At 38.8% G+C, this 21,673-nt stretch overlaps 1 protein-coding gene across 26 annotated transcripts in view; it reads right to left on the bottom strand.

Annotated features, from left to right (window-relative positions):
* Window positions 1–10,004, bottom strand: part of ABI3BP (ABI family member 3 binding protein) — a 238,687-nt gene extending 228,683 nt beyond the window's left edge. For 16 of the 26 annotated variants that reach the window (XM_036998592.2, XM_073231729.1, XM_073231731.1 and 13 more), the window contains exon 1: window positions 9,748–10,004. In XM_036998592.2, coding sequence (XP_036854487.2) covers window positions 9,748–9,826 — 79 coding nt within the window. In that variant the 5' untranslated portion in view covers window positions 9,827–10,004. The remainder of the gene's footprint in view (window positions 1–9,747) is intronic. The other 10 variants (XM_073231744.1, XM_073231749.1, XM_073231748.1 and 7 more) reach the window with 3 other exon arrangements.
* Window positions 10,005–21,673: the final 11,669 nt, after the last annotated feature.

The raw sequence follows: 21,673 nt of genomic DNA, 5'->3' as shown, positions 1-21,673 counted from the left end.
AGGGAGAGCGAAAGAGGCTGGAGGGAAAGGAGGATTAGGAACAAAAAGAGGGAGGGCTGGAAAAAAGTCTTACGAGGTGACTGACTCATCGCCTGATCACCAACCCAATGCCTGAGAATCAAGCCGACAGACTGCAGCAGGCACCTCGGGGAGAGGCAAGTCACACAGAACACAGCCCAGAGATACATGGAGATCAAAGTGACCAAGGACCACAACCTGTGCTCTCAGATCTTTCTTGTAAAAGGTAAATCTGCTCTAAGCAGAGCCTTCCAAATCCCTGCAGGGAGACTGGGACAAAGAACAGGAGCAAGATGCTGATGGCAAGAATTATGTTTAAAACTCCACAATGCCATGGCTCCTCTCTTCCAGCCATGTGTCACCACGAGGCTGACAGATTAGAGGTCCACGGCATCCAGCAACAGTGCGTTCTTTTAGCCCAGCACGTTTTCCAGGGGAAAGTGTCCAGGGGACTGGACTGGCTAGGAGATCCTCCCTAGCTGCCATGGCAGGTAGTTTTCAAAAACGTGTCTGGTCCTCACATTCCCTGTTAGGTTAGGAAAGTTACTACCAAAACCCCATGAAAGCCACCCTAATATTATTGATTAGTGGAAGCCAAACATAGAAGTGTTATTTTTATTATTCCCCTTTTTAGGGAAGCAAATCCAGTGTTCAGAAAGGTTAGGGCACTTGCCCAGGTTCACGTTCATTCCAGCTTTATGCACTAGCCCCTGTTGCCATTTTCTAATAATCATCTTTCTAATTCAAAAATAAACTACTAATTACAGTAAACCTCAGTGGATAACATGGCCAGCAACATTTTCCCTCTGATTCTAGTAAAAATATGAGTAATTAGGGAATTACTCTGTGATAACAGGATCATTGGAATATTCAAAAAAGATGAGCCAGGAGCAGATTGGAAGGGCTGTTCTTCAGATATGTTACCTTATCCTAAAGTTACTGGTTAGAAATGCTTTAACTCCATCTGGAAAAGTGAAAGAAGGAAAGTCTGTCCTGTATCCCCTGCCGGCATATCTATAACAGGACTGACTTCCAGAATTCCCTGCCAGCAGGACTGGCAGCCACCCCAAAGCCCTCCTTCCACAACACAGTCTGCGGCTCTTGGAGAAGGAAGGTCTGTGAGGCCGCTCACACCCACACACACGTGTGCACAGGGACTCTCAGCAGGACCTTGGAAAACCAGAGTGTTTTCTTATCAGCTGACAGAGTGGAAAAACAGAGTGGCATTTAAGAAGAAGGGAAGTCTACAACTCTACTTTGGCATCTTATTGGAAGCAACGTACTGCTAAGCATTGTTAGCAAGTGTTTATTCCCCACTCAGAAAGGAGAGACCTTTCCTTTTATTGGAGAGGCAGTGGAGTACATTTCAGAGATGTTTCAGATTATAAGACATCCTTTGTACTCACAAATTACCCTTAACATAAACAAAAAGAAGCTGAGATGGATCATATATGATAATGTGCCATTTTGGAAGTGGTACCACTTCCAAAGGTGATTCACATAATCTGGACCTTCTGATCAGGGAAATTCACTGAATGTTTGCTTAACTCCTGTATTTTTTGTTGACTAGGATCATGGGGTGCTTTGTTTTTCTTAACATACTACATGAATTCATTTTCTTTTCTTCTTTATGTGTGTGTGTGTATATATATATATATATATATATATATTACTTAAAGTTAGTGCATGTAACACAATGGGATAGTGTAACTCTTGCAAATGTTGTTCAATAAGGATAAAGAATTAAGACATCAACAACTTCATTTAAAAGAAAATTACTTTTGTGTGGCCAAATGGTTTTAAATACAACAGATTTCAAACTCCCTGAAGACAGTAAATATCTTATACATCTTTTTAACTGTAATATGATTTTTAGAAATGTTAATTGAATGACAATGAAAAAATGTTAAGTCCAGTTCTGAAAAATACAATCAACCATAGCTTCTCAGATCTAGCTTCTGAGATTTTGTAAAAGTAGAGATGAGCATTTATGTCCTAACACCAAAAACAAACATTCATCTCAACTTTAAACATTTCTTTATTTTACATACTCTGAGAAAGAAGTCTCAAAAGTTTTCCAAATAATGCCTTAAAATCCTGGAACAAAGCAGCAAAAAGAAACAAAAAAAAACAAATAAAAATCACATTTTAATTAATATTAAAACTTAAATAACAAATAATTCACATGTACTTAGAACACATTTTCAAAACTGTAGACCTGTGGTTCTCAACTCTGTCCCTATTGGAATCACCTGGCCCACCCCACACCAATTAAATCATAACTGAACAGGGAAGCAGTACCAATATTTTTGAAAACTTTCAGGTGTTATAATGAACAGTGAGGGTTACAATTATTGGAAGAGATGTTACAGTATTTGTACTCATAGCCAAACTTATTTTAAAAGAAAACGCTGAATTGCTATACCATAGGTGAAGTTTTACCTGGACCTCAGATTTCTCTAAAATTAATTCTAATCTGACCAGAAGTTACCTGGGGTGGATGGACTTGGTCTGATTTTCTAATATATGGGCTTTAGATGTCCAGTCCATGACCAGAAAGTGATGATTGACCTTCTAGGAAGGCATCACATCTTCTACCTCCTTTTTAGAATTCCATAGGGAAGAACAATAGCTGACTTCCCAACTTGCTGTACCCAGACAGCACAAAAACCTCAGAGTAGCTTTAAGGCTCCCAAATTTCTATCAAAGGAGTACAAGATTTTATTAGATGCGGAAAACCTATAACACACTATAAAAGTCTCACTATAGATGGTTTTTGGTGGGGATACTCAGCTAACATTATGAGCAGTGGAGTTAGTCCTGATTCAGTCTGACTGTCCACTGAATTTCTACAAAGTAGCCCAAGACCCTGAAGTTTACCCCTCTTATCATATACCCTCTGAGCCTTCGGGACCATCTCAACACAAGAAGAGACTGTGAGCTACAGAAAAAAACCCACAGCCTTGTGAAAGACCTTGAAGAAAAGGACCCAGCTAAGCCAAACTCAGACCCTTAACTGCTGGGGAAGGTCATCAAGAAGATGTGACCACCAGTTGACCCATAAGCTGGATTCCAGCACTCAGAGGCTCCTCACCCCCTCCTCTTTCTTTGGAATGTGGATTCCACTTGTCTTCCCCATGCCCATGGACATAGCCTTGAGATAGTGATGTGGTTTTGAAACCATCTGGACAGTATATGTGACTGACTCAGTTGAGAACACTATGCACATTTTTAAGATTCTGGTGGGTGAGTGCTGAGATCTACTTGCCTTTTTGACCACCCAACACAGAGGACTGGATGTTGACCATTGAACTTTGGTTCAATTACTCAAAGTCCCTTTGCTTATTAAAACTGCCACCTACCAATATGGAGTGGCCTGCCTCTCCCTTTGATCTCTCCTTGCCTTCTGTGTATAAGGGCTGGTTGCAGGTTCTATCTGGGAAGCTCCAAAGGACCTTATGAACCAAAACTAATCCACAGAAACTGTAAAATTATAAAACGCATGTTATTTTAAGCAGCTAAATGTGTCGTTATTTGTTATGCAGCAAGAGATAGCTAACCTACTCTTTAGGCTTACCTCCTTATCTGTGAAATGGGAATAATAATAATATGTTTTATGGACATGAGGATAAAATAATTTATCTAAACACTTAGTATTAGCACCATGCCTGATATATAGTAATATGGTTGTTATATTACTTAAGTATTGACAAAAATGTATGCATTTAAACCATTGTTTTTCTATTTTTAGCAGTTCCCTCTTTAGCTGATACTACTTTTACATTTTTATTTCACTATTCTAGTAATCTCTCACATTATATTATCCTATTTATTTTTTAATTTTATATTTATTCTTTGATCACTTTTATTAAGTTTATTTACTTTCAACATTCTCTGTTATACCTACTTTTATAAATGGCAATCGGGTAACAGGCAAAAGGGCAATCATACTGAGGTGGTAGGTGACTCAAATAGAATGGTGGGTCCTGACCCCTTGAATGGCCCTCCCTTCATGAGACACCTCACATTTGTCTTAGACAAACCTTCTGTCACCTTGCACTAACCTATAAGGATATTTTAGATGTCTTTTTATAATACAGTATATATAAATTCTTCTTTTCTCATTGTTTCCCTGTGTCCCATTAACTTGAGAGAGAGAGAGACTATAATTCCTTAGAATAGCCTGACAGAGCAGTCTACAAAACTAAACCAGTAAATGTATAATCAGCACAAGGGGTCTTTCTTTTTAAGCCTTAGGTGTAAACATGATAGTCTTAAGCATCAAAATAAATTATACTTGATCAATGTTTACATTCCTAATATAAGTTTCTTTTATAGCTTGGGCTGGACCTCATTCCTTTTTACCTAGTTGATACTCAATTAACAGTGCTTGAATAGATAAATCAATGACTCTGGCAAGAAACTTTAGAGCTGTGAAAGATGCTAATAACTGCTTGTGGTTTTCAAACTTTCTTTTTGAGGTGGAACCATTTTTTTCTCATCTACTCTTTAATACTCTCCCACCAGTATGTAAGTAACTTTACTCAATAAAAGTAGAACCCAACCTACATGGCTTCTTTTGCATTCCTCACTATTATCTCCCCCACCCACTCGCCTGCCCTAAGATGGGAGAGATCCTCCCTAGTAGCCCCTTGCAAGTATCAACCACCCTTTGGGGGAAATGGACTGCACCACTGGAGTGACACATTCTTGCTTTGTCAGACTGAGTTGGAAGATCTCCAAGGAGAGTGAGAGCCAGACCCCAGGTGAGAGCATGGGGAAGTTTACAGAGCAAGACATAGGAGCTCTCTTCTCCAAAGACTATCTTCTATTTACCCTTTGTAATCAGTCAGGGGGGTGGGGCAGACAGAGACAAGGAAGACACACTTGCGTCCTGGGTGGCCTTCTGAGTCTTGGCTTCCCCACTGAGTACTTTAATATGGCTGAGCCCTGGCCCCTCGGGTCTGACCATGCAGCTACCTCTGCTGGGAGGGCCCTCACCTTTCAGTCTTCTTTGTCTTGCCCCAACTTGTATTTGTCTTCTAGGCACGAACCTGAGTGCTTTATAGTCTCATAATTCTTGACCCCTCCTGTGTGGGTTAGGTCCTTCTGGTTGTTCTCAAAGCTCTTTGTGCTTCACCCAAATTGGAAGATAATCTCATTCTACTTTAATTATTTCTCTGCATCCCTGTCTCCTCTATTAACAGATCAGCTCCCTGAAGACAGGTGCCAAGCCATGTCTTCTCAGCCTCTGTGCTCTGCATATACATGGGATATGACTTGTTCTTGAACAAGTTAACATATCTTCACATAGAGCAGAGAACTAATAGTGCATAGAAATGAAGTGTATAGTTTTTTGCCACTTGCTCACTTTGTGACTTTAGGAAAATCATTCACTCCGAGGCACAATTTTATCCTTTGTAAAATGAGAGCAATAAAATAACTGCTTTATAGGAAAGTTTCAAGAATTTAGTTAGATTTTCCACATGAAAAATACTTAGCCCTAAAATACCACAGGCAATATGAGCTCAAAGAATGATAATGATAAAGGTGATTAATAGCTATGAGAGTTATTGTTATTATCCTCTGCCCCTGTGTTTTTTGTCCTTTGAGTCGGTGACTTGAGGCGGAGAGACAGCGGCCCCTTCCTCTGCTATGCACCCAGAGTCACATGAGAGCCTCAAGCCCTCAGGCCATCTGATCACAGTGCACTTGTATCTTGGATGTTCCTCTGTGGTTTTCCTCACACGTGCTCCCCACACAGGACTGACAGGGTTGCTTAGAAGTTAATAGCCTTTGCTTTCTGGCTGATTATAATCTTCCCCACACAGGAGTTTCTGCAGAGGTGTGTCAAGCCCCTCGTGTCCCATTAGAAGCTTTTGTTGGCTCCCTTCACTACATATTGTTCTCTGTGGTTTTTATCTTAGCCTGTATGCCAGGGGGAGAAATTTTATGGTGCCAAGTATAAAGATTCCGAGAGGTACCTGGAGCACAGGGGCTTTCAAAGGTGTAAAACAAGGTGGTGATTTTTCTGTAGAGCCTGTGTGTTATGGTTTAATTTTCCTCCTGAAAAACAAGTACAAGAGAATCTCTCCAGGAAGCTCCCTGAGGCCTTACCAGTCCCCACGGAAAAGCTGATCCTAAGGCAAAGGAGCAGCTCTCCATAGTGAAGAGCAATGTTTAACTTGGACAATCAAACATTGGGTTGATAATGATCAGGCTAGAGTGCAGAGGTCTGCTCTCATCGTCTATAAAGCAACACTTAACACTCTTGCCCCCACTTTCTCCCAAGAACATGCCACCTAATTTGCTACCCTCCAAGAGATTTGTCTGATAGCTGGGACACAAGATCATATATTATTTGGTGTGCGTATTTTTCAATATTTATCTACTTCTCTGTACAGTAAACATTGACTCAACACTTCTCAGACCCTTGTTAAGAGCTTTGCATATATTATCTCATTTAATTCTACAATACCATGAGATAGTTATCATTATTCTCATACTACAGATGAGAAAACTGAGGCTTAGCAAAGGTAAATGACTTGGCAAAACACATACTCATTAGGTGGTGGAGAGGAGAAGAGGTCTGTTAATAATCATCTCTAACTTTACTCTTAAGCTTTTAAAAAGTAAGGAACCATCTCCAATATCTTATTTTCCTGTAACAAAGTATGTTGGCTAGGTATGCAAATAAGCGTAAGATATGGAGGAAGTGATTTCTTAGTTAAAGAAAAGTTTTTTTTCCTATAAATAGCCAACTATGTGTATATGTGTATCAACCACATATATATTCTATGAAATATATATATATATTCTATGAAATATATATATTCTATGTAATATATATATTTTATATAATATATATATTCTATATAATATATATAGTCTATGTAATATATATAGTCTATGTTATATATATATATATATATATATATATATATATATATATATATAAATGGATAAATTCTTGGGAAAATGTGAAGATTAAGAAGGCATTTAAGATCTTTACAAGAAACAACTGTATTCACGGGGAGGGAAGGGAAGCACTCACATGCACACTGCAGACCATGATCCCTAAGGTCTGAGTGAGGGGAGAATGCTCACTGGGCGGGAAACAGCACAACAAAGAAGTCAGAAGCCGGGGACCCAATTCTGGTTCTGCCATCAGTATGGGAAAGTTCCTAAACCTCTCACTTGGTGTCTTTACTTTTAAAATAAATAGTCAAGCTAGGTCAGTGGTTCCCAAATATTGGCCTGTGATAAAAATTTTACCAGTCTATGATATAATGAGAAAATAAGACTAATGGATTTATCTATATAATTCATTTATTTTATAAATCTGTTAAAATGCTTTGCTTTTATGAACTATGGGGAAATTTTCCCCCTTTGAACATCCTCATATGGCAAAATTTCAGTATGTCATCGTTAATGGAACCCTGATATTGAGACAGGGACCCTGCAAACAAGAACCCCAGCATCAATATTAAAAATAGGTATGTATTTTTACTGGTCCGTACATCCAAAGGTCTGGGAACCACTAGACTAAATAATCTCTAATGTCCTCTTCAGCTCCAAAATTGTATCATTTTCTTAAATCACAAATGACATTTAACTAACTCTAAGGTAGGAAGGAAAAAGCAAAGGCAAAGGTTTTATCACTTTTGTTCTTTAGCTTAGCATTTTCCCAATGAAAAGGTGAAAGACAAACCACTATACAGTTCCACTAGAAAAAGGGTTCTTAGTCAGATGAGTTTGAGAAAGAATGGGTTTAAATACTGCACAGGTTTCCTTACTTTTCAGAACTGTAAAATTCTCACATCTGTTGTGGCTTGTCAAGAAAAGACAGGGCACGAATGCTCCCCAAGTTACTGATGGGAGCAGATGTCTGCCCACGCCCCCCCCTTTTGAGGACAGTACACCTATTCCTGGAACATAGTTTGAGAAAGGTGACTTCAGCTAACAGAAAATTCCTCAGTAGCTTCTATAATAAAGAAAAAACATAGCATTTCAGACAAGGGGATTTGCTGTTTATTTTATAATGCAGTATCTTAGTCTGACAGATTTTTTTCAAATTACCAAACCTATAGATACATTCTTTTTAATTACTAAAGAAACCTCGATGAAAATATTTAAGATTAGGTGCAACGAGCTAGACAAAAGTTTTGTGGCCATTTTGAGGAGGTTTTTTTTTTTTAAACCATAACAAATAAAGGAAAATCATGTCAAGAGAGTTGTATCCAAGTGATTGCAACATGATAATTAAAGCATTTGGAGCTTGCAAAAATCTGCACTAACAAATTTATGGCTATCAGCCTGACACCATGAATATGAGGTAAAATAAAACCATCCATAGGTACCCCCATTGAGGGTTTCTCTGAGCCTGAGAAAACCCCCAATCTTCCTTCAAATGGTAGGTCCTTGGTAAATGTTTCAACAGGAGGAACAAGTGATTCTGCATGCTGTGGCTCATAACTGATTTAAAGAGTTTTTCTATGGTCAGGAAACAAAATGATCAATAGGAGAAAAAGAGCTAATAGTGTATGTTTTTATTTTTCTTTGCATAATTATCCAATCATAGTTAAGAAGGTTTACATAGCCTTTTTTATTGCTTTTTACACCATCATATGAAATACCAACTAGCCAAACCCTTCAGCCTTCACATTCTGGATTCAAGTTTCACTTAACACACTGAGCAGAGAACAGTTCTCACTTGGGACAAGATGATCTTGGAGCAGACTATCCAGAGGGAGGACCTAGGCAGGATTTTTGGACATTCTGACACTAACAACCTTTCTTTCTGACTCTACACACTCGATTTTTGACAAGCCTGTGGCCCTGCGTTACCTCCAATATTTTCCATCATTAACTATATGGTAAGGTCCAGCCTGTTTTTCATAATTCTGCTGACTGTAACAGTCTGCAACCATAAAAAGGCTTCTCAGACCTGGAGCTGGCTTAGAAAAGTGCCCCTGCAAAGAACAAAAAGTACACCCAACATTTATGTTCCAAGACAGGAGACAGGCAAGCTCTCATTTTGATGCTGAAGAGATGGTTTTTAGGATCTAAATTTAGAAATGTTAATTTTCTTCTAATGACATTTATAAACAAAATACCAACACTAAAATGAGAGCAGTTGAGCCAGGAAAAGGGGGAGTGTTCTGTCTAGTAAATCAAACCGTCTTCCAAACTCCACTGGAGAGAAATGTCTGCACATTAGCACATGACCCTGGTGTGGTGGGCCCTTCCTGCCTTGAATCCCTCACCCTCCAAGTTAACAGGTATGTGTGAGGTTTACACCAAAAAACTCAAAGTTTCAGAATTAGCTTCTTTTAGACTTTAAGCTAGCACTGCTTCAGTCTCTGGGGGAGGGGAATAAAAACATTAGAACTCTTTTTAACAAACTACAACACCCATCTACATAATATATCTCAATATGCAAATATGTAGTTTGAAACTATACTATTCAAGCTACTGTGAACATCTGTTAAACCTATTAAGAGGCTGGTTTTCAATTTTGCCATAAAGAGACCCAACTGAAAAGTACATAACAGAGGGGGAAGAAAAAGTTAAAGTTGAATCAACTCCTTCAAACATTTGAATTTTGACGCTCCGCAGAATAACGCTATTCCCCCCATCTGGCAAAGCAGATCACACTTAATATGAACATTTAAAAACTAGTATCTCTTAAAAATCATTTTTAAAACAAAAAACATCAGAGCTACTTGCCTTTTGGCAATTTCTGTGCATTTCCCAGGGCTAGTGCAACACTTCCACAGAGAAGGAGACACCCCAAGCTGGAGAACATGTTGCATTTGCCACCTCGCACGGGGAGGGATGCTCGTGGGGGTCCCGCAACCCTGGAGCTGCATTTAAGTGGACCGTCGTCTCCGAGCGACAGAGGCAGGCAGCTGCACTTAGCTGGGCCTGGGCTTACTCACAGGGGGTGGAGACACAATGACATCACACCCTTTCTCACACACACCAAAAAAAAAAAAAAAAAAAAAAGGCACCACGGCAAAAACTTATCAGCCCATTTCCCTCTGCTAGTCTGTAACTTTCTCTTCAGTCTATTATACAAAAATCAAAATGATGGTCAATCTCTATTTGTGACAGAAAAAGTACTTAGGTAATTTTTAAACCTTTGCTGAACTACTTTTAATAATCCCCAGAAGTCATACATAAATGTCCTGGAATGAAATAAAACCTTCTTAGGAAGGAAGCTGTTTTTGATTATCTAGTAATTCAATCCAATTCTTCTTTAAAATGGGAGCAAATTCAAAACTACATTTTGGGCCATTTTGAAGTTTTATTATCATAAGAAACTTTTCAGAGTATGTGTCATTGGCTACCCAGTGATTCATTATATATAATGCATATGTGTCTATGTGTATATATACACACACAAAGATATACACACATGTATTCCAATGGACATGGATGTAGACATAGAAATCACTATCACTAATTGATCTGCAGCTCTGGACAGGCTCTATAACATCTTTATCTATGTTACTGCATTTTAATCCTCACAGTGGCAGGACAGGAGATAGACTGTTATCCCCATTTTAATAGTAAGAAAACCTGAGACTTGGAGAGAGGCTCAGTGGAAAAAGCTGACCTAGACAGTGTACTAATGACCAATAATTTGGGTAGGTTTTGGAGTAGAACTGACTAGGGTTTAAATGTGGATGGTATATGCCTTTGAACAAACTTCTCCATCTATACCTTATCAACATTTGTTACATGTAAGTGCTTGCTCCGTGCCAGGCTCTGATCTGATGAATTCATATACAGCAACACATTTGTTACTCAGGATACCCTAGGAGGCAGGCATTGTTTGTCATCACCCCACTTTACAAACAGAGAAGCTGTGCACAGAGAGGTTAAGTCAAAGGCCCAGGGCCACAGTGCTATTAAGAAACGGAGCTGGCGTTTTCAGCAGGCAATTTAACTCCAGAGCTTCCACTCTTAGTTACCAAATATTAAATTCTAAAACAGAGGTAATATTGCTTATCTCATAAATTTGCTAGCAGGATTTCTGTGCAGTACTTACCATGGCGCCTGATATGCAGGAACCATTAACAAAGGACAGGCACTGAAAACAAGAATAACAGTAGCAAACCCCCCAATTAAGTAGAACTATGATTTTTAACTGAATGTATCTACCCTTAAAGCCCACATGTGTTCTCTCTCCCCCTACATCTCTTGCCCCAAACACAGGCACATAGTTGGAATGACCAGGTTAATAAAATCCTTTAAATGTGGCCTGTACATTTATACTGACTCTTTGACAATAGCTTATTTCATGGGGTTGCTGTAACTGAACCAAAACAGTAAAAGGGAAATGGAGTAACACTGATCAAATAAAATTCTAGACAAAAAACTTACCCAAAGAAAAGAGAAAACCTAAAGACACAGCCCTGTCTTCCAAATCAAGTGTGAGAAGGCACATTGTTAAAGTCACTCAGAGCTGGCCCCATCTAAGCTCTCACCACAGGAATGCTCTGGCACTGGCTACGGAAGGGACTGGGTTATTTAACAGGTCTTTTTCATCTCTAATTTTTCACTTGAACAGGCAGCTCTCTCAAACCCGGGTTTGGACACTCATGCAGCTGGCACTGCGGACTCTGCCTCTATGTGCCACGGCCATCAGGTTAAGCCAGTGGGGCCACTGTGCTAGAAGGAAATGACAGGTTTGCTGAGAAGGAAAAAGAACAAGCAAAAATACTGAAAAGAAGGCCGGTTCTGAAAAATAGTGTGAGGGGCTGGTCTGAGAGTTAGGGAATGGGACTGAGCGGTCAGGCTCTGCTCGGTCCACAGGCCGAGTCCAGTCCACAACAGCAATCATCGTTTGCAGTTTGGAATTGTCTGGGGGCTAATTCAGTAAAGGCCAACCTCTGGTTATTTTGTCAGGAAAAGACGGTGGTTTTCACCTTAGGTAGCAGGACAGTGATCATTCAGTGAAGGCATGAAAGCATCCAAGCTCTCCTCAGAACAGGGTACGGAACGTCCTAAAGAAACCATGTCAGAGGTGGACTCTCCCTTTTCCACTAACAAAATTTTCTGTCATGTCAGAGTCCAGACCCAGACAAGAGGTAGACAATTACTCCAGCAGAGCTGTAAGAGCCTGGCTACATGGAATAAACCTCAGGGCTGTGCTCACGTGATCACTGGAGGATTTAAGGACATTTTCAAGGAAGATTTACCCTTTGACCGTGGCACGTTGGAGATGACAGCTGTGGAGTGATTTGCACACTGCCCTCAGCTTTCTCAGGAGAATGCCAACGCCAGCCCTGAGGCACTAGTGTCGGTATCTATCTGCTAATATAGAAATGTGAAGCTCCATTATTTGTAAGATTATAGAATATTGAATTGTCACCAGTGTTTGTGGACAACCCTGTTTTGTACATTTGTTGAAACCCAAAGGATATACACCACCAAGAGCATGGATGTAAGACCACGGGCTCGGGACAATGGCAGCATATCACTGTAAGTTCCTCAGTCATATCACTTATGCCAAATTGTAATAAACTCTGGTGGGGGGTGTTCGATACAGGAGGATAAGGGGTATAAAGTACATCTCTGCATGTATGGGGGTGAAGGTAGAGACTGTGCTGTTTATCACTGCACCCAGTGCCTAGACTGAGAATGGAATATGGTAAGAGGAGTGTCAAAAAAAGCAGAATCCATTGATTCCAACAGATAGTTTAAATGGAATTGAGCCACAGAAAGCTAGTCTACAACCTGGAATGTACAGGTGGGACACAATTCTCCAAGAAGACCACAGGCTTCTGCATATTTTAAGAGCAGAGACACTGATTCCCTGTGCTCCAGACTATCTTTTCACAGATATGTGCATAGCAAACAGCTTTGAAAAACTGAATTTTGTTTAGTGTCCCATATTATAAAGGTAACATCTCCCTCTGGGGCAAACGGAACTCCTGCTTGCTTCCTATTATCAAATATTCAAGTTCCCTAGGCTCAGGGTTCCTTTCCAATAACACAATCCTTGGCCTGTGCAGATAACACCTGTGCCTCTTTTGTTGTCCTGTGGGAAACTGAGATTCCTAGAACAGGCACAAATGCTGATGTTCAGGTGACTGCTACTGGTGTGAATAAATAAACTGTCCTCTGCCTTTGACCCAGGAATCTAGTGTCTCCTGCCAGCATCCATGAATTACACATGTTAATCCTTCACAGCTCTTGACAACAGGATTGACCCACTCCAAAATAATTTATCAGATCATCTTTGGTATAATGCCTACACCGACATTCAAGTCCATTATAAGAATCAGCCATGAAATTCTCTGTTGTACATAGTAAGAGTGTTGCTAAACATTACTTATTAAATCATATAGTATCCTCATTATAAAAACCCTGGAGAAAAACTTCATTTGTGTCAAAAAAATTATAATTTTCATGAGCAACTGTATTTATTTTGTTAACACTGGTGACCAGGTTTCTCCTTCTGTGTGGACCACTAGAAAACCAGAGCCCAGAGTGTCTCCCACCCACACTAAGCAAGAGGTCTTCGTGATGCACATGTTTTGGCATTATTCCTGCGTTTATTTTCCATCCCCACGCTCATGTCTTGCTTGGAGTTTCAATTTATATGGTTTAGTAAGCTGCTTTCATTTTTTTTTTCTGGAAAAAGGTGAGGGACAAACAAACTCCACACACAGGAGTTGTGCCAAAATACACATCAAAATATGTGAAATGGTTATCTGGGTGCCTGTTCTCTCCATTCCTTTTCTACACCACAGTAGACCCTGAAGGAATTTGGTACAATATTGTACAGCATCATCTCTTTATATATATTTTTTCTTTGGGAAAGTGAATAAAAGGCAGGACATCCAAAACACTAAATATATGTCATTTTTTAGTCATTTCATGTTTGATTTTTTTTCCACATTATGTTCAGCATTAATGCCATTATTTCAAATGAGACTTCTGCTAAAACTCATAAATCTTTTCAAATCTTGGATGTAAACTGTGTGGTCATTTTACCTATCAGTTCACACAAGTTTCTCATATATAGAGTTCTAGGATAGGAGATTTTAAAAAGGCTTATATAGCTACAATTAATAATCTACAAAGATATGCTGTGGTTTTCTAAGTGATGCTAATAAAAACATATTAAAAGAACAAAAACATAAGAAAATTTTTATGACTCAGATTTGAAAAGGGAAACCCAGTATTCTGTATTTTCAGCCCAAATGTTGTTCCTGTAATTACTTTACTGAACAAGACCTATGATTCAACTGGACAAGTATCCTGCTTCAATGGGGGTACACTTGACCAGAAAAGGCAGTTCTCTTTTTATAGAACAGGTTAATGCTGCCCACTAAATGCCAAGTGATGTTTGCAGTCATTCCTCAGTCCACCTAAAGGCATCTTGACCTCTAGGTTTCCACCTCATAACTAGGAGGTAATTAGTAACTTGTATTTATAAAAGAGTGTAATGAATCCTTTTTCATTAATCTAGAAACAAGCTTCTTTAAGACTTAAGTTATACATCTCTGAGATGTGAGGTTTGCCTTCCTTGCATTGTCTAAATTTTGCTTTCTAAGTATTGAGCTGGGCTGGTGCAGGTGGAGGAAATGTCTCTTACGTAAGCTTCAAATAATGTAAACATTGAGGAAATCAAGTGCTGAGTGGAAAATATAAGTTAGTAAACCAGAGAAGAGCCTCTGAACAAAAGGATGTATCAGAGGAAGGTCCTGAAAATAAGAGCACCGTGTCAGGGCATCCGAGAGTAGGGGGAAGGTGAGGAGAAGGCAGCAGGGGTGCTCAGGAGGGGGAGGGTGGTCTTGGGAATGTAACCTGGCCAGGAGCTTTTGCCAGCAGACTGACTTCTATGCTGCCTTTCTATGTGCTGTTGCACATGGTAATCGGGAGGCCTGATGTGTGTTAAAGGCTGGGATGCAATAACCATGATCTCGGCCTGCTCAAGAGAGCCCAGATCTTTTCAGTTTATTTAAAGGAAGTGACACGTGTCTGGGTGCTTTCCAATTTTGTTGCATTGTGTCTGGGTGTGACAACCAGACTGCAAGCAGAGTTAGCTAAATGCTTTTAAGGATATTGTAAAATTGAGGTTGAGAATTGTATCAAGTAACAGCTTTTAAGGAGAGAATAAACAGAAATAAGGAAATGAAAAACAAATTTGAGGGCACATCTCCCTCATAGGATAGACATTGGTAAGTCCTTTTGGCTGTAGCTATCCACTGAAATATAGTCTAAAACAGTATTCTAAAGGGAAGGACATGTTCTAAATCTAATTAGAAAAATACACCCTGATAAAAAAAGGAAAGATGTAGTAAATAGGTCTAAAATCAGAACAAATTATTACTACAAAGTAACAGCTTACAACTTCTGGATATTTCAAGTATTTAATATAACAATCATTGACTAAAATGTACAAAATTTTAATTTGTGATGGTCTGTGTTTTGACTATATAACACTCTACCTTAAAAATCCCTATCTTTAATCTCTCTCCATCTCTAGCTTAAAAATAACTTGTGTTTCAAAGTAAGGAAAAATTAGTAATTTGATGTAATAATTAAATGCTTTAAGGATACTGCAAAATTGAGGTTGAGAATTCCATCATGTAATACTGTCTCTTATTGAGAGAAAAAATACAGAAATAAGGAAATGAAAGTATATCCTTGATTTACAGTTGTCCTGTCAAATATAGTAGCCATTAGCCTATATTGAAATTTAAATTGCTCCTCAATCACAGTAGCCACATTTCCAGTGCTCAGTAAGTCACATGCCGCTAGTGATTACCAATTGGACAGCACAGATATAAAACATTTCCATCACTGCAGTTCTGTAGTACAGCACTGACCTTGACCACGTCAGCTAACATCAAACTCTAGTAACGGAGAATGGCCAACATTCATATTGTGAATGGTGATTTAATTAATGAATGAAAGTAAATGAATGAATCACTCTCTTTTGGCTCTTTGTCTCTCCTTTCAAAATAAACATACACTTTTATTATTCTTCTTTATGAAACTTCCACTAATAACAGGCAGTTCTTCTCAAACTGAGAAACTAATTAAGGAGGACAAGGGAATTTCACCTATAAATTTCCAGCTCTTAAAGTGTTAGGGAGCCATCACTGGAAATGTGATCTTAGGTTGCTGGCAGGATACACAAAGTGGCCCAGCCATTGTTGGCTGCCAAGCTAGCAGCTGTTCTCCTTGTCCTTCTCTTTGATAGCACTTGCCTCCCATGGCAGAAGATGGCTTGGGAGGCCCATGTGAACAGCATTAGCCCATAAGTTTAAGGGGATTTTGCCAACATGCTTCTTCTAGCAAAGACTTGTTTCTCTAATGAAATGCAACTTACAAGAAGATAGCTTCTTCCCACCCACTTTTTCCTACCTTATTAATATTATGAACTATTAGTAATTATCTTAATTACTATTATTAATTAAGGAAGATATGGTAGTAAACTGTGGCTGTGAAAAACTTAGAAAGGTACAAAAAACTGACTGAGGGCTCTTGCGCTGTTGCTAGCACAGATTCTGGAATGGCCTATCAATGGACTTGTAGAGAATTACAAAGTAAATACACACAAAAAATGTATTTGTTCAAAACATTTCTAATCAAATAATTTGAGGCACCTCTTTGTGCTTCAGTTTATACTGTAAAATAGGGATAGTAGTCCCTACCTCATAGGGTTATTGTGAGGATTAAATGGCTAAAGAAATGGAAAATGCTTGGAATAGTAACTGGCCCGTGGCAAGCACTCAATCACTCCTGGCTACTGGGGCTTTAGTTGTGGTGGTGGGACTTGTTACTACAGCTGAATGAAAAGTACTTTGGAGTCTTGGCCTGCCTCTCAGCAAAGACATTTATTCAGAAGCTCTGGTATACACAGAAAATATTTAACTGACTTTTCTTGAAAGTACTATTCCAAGTACTGTATTTATTACCAAAGACTAACAGAGGCATTGAATGAAACTAGAGTTCACAGAGTCGTATTTCCAAAAGCCATATTTTCAACAGAATTTTTTATGTTAGACACCCCCAAAAAAGGTTCACTGCCCTAAATCCAGTTGATCAATGTTTGAGCTTTTACCAATTTTGGTTACTACAAATAAGGCTGCTATGAACATTTGCATACATGTCTTTGTATTGATGCATGATTTCACTCTCTTGGATAAATGCTAGGAGTAGAATAGTTAAACCATATGGTAGGTGTTCATTTAAATTTTTAAGAAATTCCCAAACTCTTCCACAGTGGATGTACAATTTGACATTCACACTTATAGTGTATGACAGTTCCAGTTTCTCCATATCCTTGCCAACACTTGCATACCAGACTTTCTAATTTTAGCCATTCTAGTAGCTGTATAGTAGCACCTCATTTTGGTTTTAATTTACATTTCTCTAATAATAAATGGTATTGAACATATTCTATGAGGGGAGACTGCCAGGTCCAGCAGGTTTGGTGAGATGAGTCTGCAGGGGCACAGGGGGTTGGGGACATGAGCAGTGCTGGCACTGAGAGTGTCAGAACTGGCTTCTGCCAGCATCTAGCCAGCTGGGCTGAAGGAGGGCAAGATAATGTACCTACCAGCACAAGTGCTCCTGGAGAAAGCTCCTGTAGACCCCTGTCCCTCTGATACATGTCCTAAAATCATCAAAAAATCTCCTTCATGTATAACCCAGATGCTTTTCAAACTGTGGCCTCTGTGCTAGGTCTCAGACTGATTATCATGCTATCCCTTTAAGAGTGGAATGTTGGTTTCAATAACCCTGTGGCTCTCCGGAAGTTGAGCACCACTGATTTTTAACCCCAGACACTATGGGGGCTCATCTTTGTGGTGCAGGTGCCCAGGGCTGGGTGTCCTGGGCATGGAACTTGATCCCATGACTCCTTCATACCTCGCTGCCTCCTGCTTGTGGGTTGCCACATGGGGGATGGGGTGACCTGGCTCCTGACCACAGCTCTGCCCCATTTACTCTTTCAGTGTGGCCTCCCTACGGGGCTAGCTGAGGAAGAGCTATTCTGTCAGTCCTGAAGTCATTTTCAGAATGAGTTGCATTACAGGTAGTTGCTGCCTCAGTATATTTATAGGAGGAGGTAAACAAAGAACTTTCCTACTCTGCTGTCTTCCTGCCACCTCTCCTCAATTTCTTAGTTGTTTCCCAAACCATTCATTTTTATGTTGTCTCATTCTCATTAACAACCCTGTGAAAGTTGAAAAGGAGAAGGCATTATTCAAACAACTTAAAAGACTTAAACAATGAACAGAGTGAGCCAAAAGTGCAGTTCAGGGTGAACTTTAGCGTGTATCATAATCAGAGGGGCTAAAACACAAAATTTTTTTTCTAATTCACTGTATTATATCTGAAATTACATATCAGAGAATTATTTTGACTGATGGAAAAAAAATGTGAAGATCCCTTAGAGGGGTAACATTGTGAGATAGTAGACATTACCAGTAATTACTCCTTAGAGTTCACGAAGACATTCAAGACAGATTTGAGGGTAGAGGAAGAGAAGACCAGGTTGTTAAGACAAATGGGAAGGAGATGGAAAGGTATGCAGGAAGTTGAAACTATAATCATTCTAAGAATTTGAGTGCAATCTATTTTTAGGCTAATCCTAAGAGGAATTAAAATATACAGAGGATTTTACTTTCCCACCCCCTTCTCTTTTTTATCTGCCCATTCATCTAACTATTTATTCCTTCCAGCTTATTTTCAATTATTTATTCTTATCCTAGCCTCAACCACAAAACTTAAGGGAACAGGAAATAGGAGCAATAACCCACCTAAGCATCCCTAAATTATTTCTAATTCAAGATCAACTGTGAAGCAAGACAAACCTTCTCAGATTGAGCTTTTAGTCATCCCACTTGACATGGTGAAATCAGTTCCTCTGAGGCCAAAGGCTATACAATCATCACCAAGGAGAATCCAAGGCCTAGTGCAGGAAGAGAACCCCTCAGAGAGGTTTTCAATTACTATCTCAGGTCAGTGCTGAACATCATATATTTCCCCACTTCTCCATGCTTAAGTGAAAGAGACCAGCTTCCATGAAATTATATGATTCACTACAAACATCGGATATTAATTCCAAGGAAAAGGCTTGAAGTAAAAAGGCACAGAGAAAGAAACAGGGAGGGTTTGACAGAGTCCACCAGATGAGATGTGGCACTATTTTACTCTATGTATCATAAGCTGTCACTGCCTGAACAGAAAACAGGTGGCCTTTGACTTGTGAAATGCCTCATTCCCAGCACCAGTGCTTAGGCTGGACATTAAGTCATGTCAAAGAATGCCAATCACATGAGTTGATGCTGACAGGGCTCTGAATTATTCCCAGAAGACTGGAATTTCTCATTTCAAATGACCCAAATCGTTTGCCAGTGCAGAATGTGCTGGATCCCACAAATCAGTCTGGTTACCAGGGTAAAAGCTGGGGCTGTATAAGCCAGATTCCAAGCATCAAAGTCTTGCCCTGTCATCCAGATTCATTCCTAGGCATAAAAGAGCAAAACTCTCCTATGGACATTAAAAAGATAATAAATGAATGCTGCAAACAACTATGTCCCCATAAATTTGATAGCCTAGATGAAATGGACCAATTCTTCAAAAGACACAATTGCCAAAATTCACAAGAAGAAATAAAAATGTTTATTCATTTTTATTACGAGGATAGAAGTAGAGGGAATACAAACTAACTCATTCTATCAAGCAGTACCTTAATATCAAAATCAGACAAAGACAATACATGAAAAGAGAGCCTTAGGCCAATATATCTCATAAATTTAGATGGAAAAATCCTCAACAAAATATTTCCAAACTGTATTAAAAAATACATAAAAAGGACCATCCATCACAAACAAGTGGGATTTATTTCAGGGATGCAAGGATGGTATAATATTAATAAATCAATCAATGTGATATACCACATAAACAAAAAGAAGGGTAAAAAATATATGATCATCTCAATAGATGCTAATAAAACATTTGTTAAAATTCAACATCCATTCAAAATAAAAACTCTAAACAACGTGTGTGTAAAAGGAACAACATCAACATAATAGAGGACATGTATGACAAACCCAGAGCTAACATCATATACTCAATGGCAAAAAGATGACAGCTTTTCCTCTAAGATCAGGGGCAATAAGAAGATGTCCACTCTCTCTCCACTTTTATTCATCATAGTACTAGAGGTTCTAGCCATGGAAATCAGACAACACAAAGAAATAAAGGCATCCAGATTGGTAAGGAAGAAGTAAAAATGTCACTGTTTTCAGATGACATGATACTATATGTGTAAAACTCTAAAAAATTCTACCAAAGAACTATTAGAACTATGAACTAGATCCAGCAGTTACAGGATACAAAATTAATACCCAGAAATCTGTTGTGTTCCTATATACTAATAATGAATAAGCAGAAAGAGAAATCAGGAAAATAATTCCATATATAACTGTATCCAAAAGAATAAAAAACTTAGGAAAAAGCTTTACCAAGGAGATGAAAGACCCATACTCTAAAAGGTGTAAGAGACTCATGACAGACATTAAAGAAGACACAATAAATGGAAATCTATCCCATGCTTATAGACAGGAAGAATAAATAATATTGTCAAAATGGCTAAACTGCTCAAAGCAGATACAATGCAATCCCTATTAACATATCAATGGCATTTTGCAATGATCTAGAGCAAATAATCCTAAAATTCATATGGAATCACTAAAAACCCTGATTAGCCAAAGCAATCCTGAGAAAGAAGAACAAAGCTGGGGGTATAATGCTCCCTGACTTTGAGCTATACTACAAAGCTACAGTAATCAACACAAATGGTACTGATACAAGAACAGACCCGTGGATCAATGGGACAGAATAGAGAGCCCAGATAAAACCCACACATATATGGTCAATTAATATATGATAAAGGAGCCATGAATATACAATGGGGAAATGACAGCCTCTTCCATAAATGGTGTTGGGAAAACATGCAAGAAAATGAAACTGGATTACTGTCTAATTCCATACACAAAAGTAAACTCAAAATGGCTTAACGACCTAAGGGTAAGATGTTAAACCATAAAACTCAAAGAATAAAACAGTTAAAAATTTATTGAACATAAACATGAGAAATTTTTTTCTGGACACATCCCCTTGGGCAATAGAAACAAACTAGAAATGAGCAAGTGGGAGTACATCAAACTAAAAAGCTCCTATACAGCAAAAGATATCATCAACAGAACAAAAAGGCAACCTACAGTATAAGAGAATATAATTGTAAATGATTTATCTGATAAGGAGTTAATATCCAAAATATATAAAGAACTCATATGATGCAACACCAAAAACACAAATAACCTGATTAAAAAATGGGCAGAGGATATGAACAGACATTTTTTTCCAAAAAAGAAATACAGATGGCAAACAGGCACATAAAAAGATACTCCACATAGTTAATCATCAGGGAAATGAAAATCAAAGCCACAGTGAGATATCTCATACCAGTCAGAATGGCAACTATCCAAAAGACAAGTATTGATGAAGATGTGGAGAAAAGGGAACCCTTCTACACTACTTGTGGGAATGTAGATGGATACAGCCACTGTGGAAAGCAGTATAGAGGTTCCTCAAAAACCTAAAAATAGAAATA

The sequence above is a fragment of the Manis javanica genome, chromosome 3 (assembly GCF_040802235.1).
Source record: "Manis javanica isolate MJ-LG chromosome 3, MJ_LKY, whole genome shotgun sequence".
In the NCBI taxonomy this organism is placed as follows: domain Eukaryota; kingdom Metazoa; phylum Chordata; class Mammalia; order Pholidota; family Manidae; genus Manis; species Manis javanica.
The sequence above is the reverse complement of the archived record's forward strand: the minus strand, read 5'-3'. Positions and strand labels throughout refer to the sequence as shown.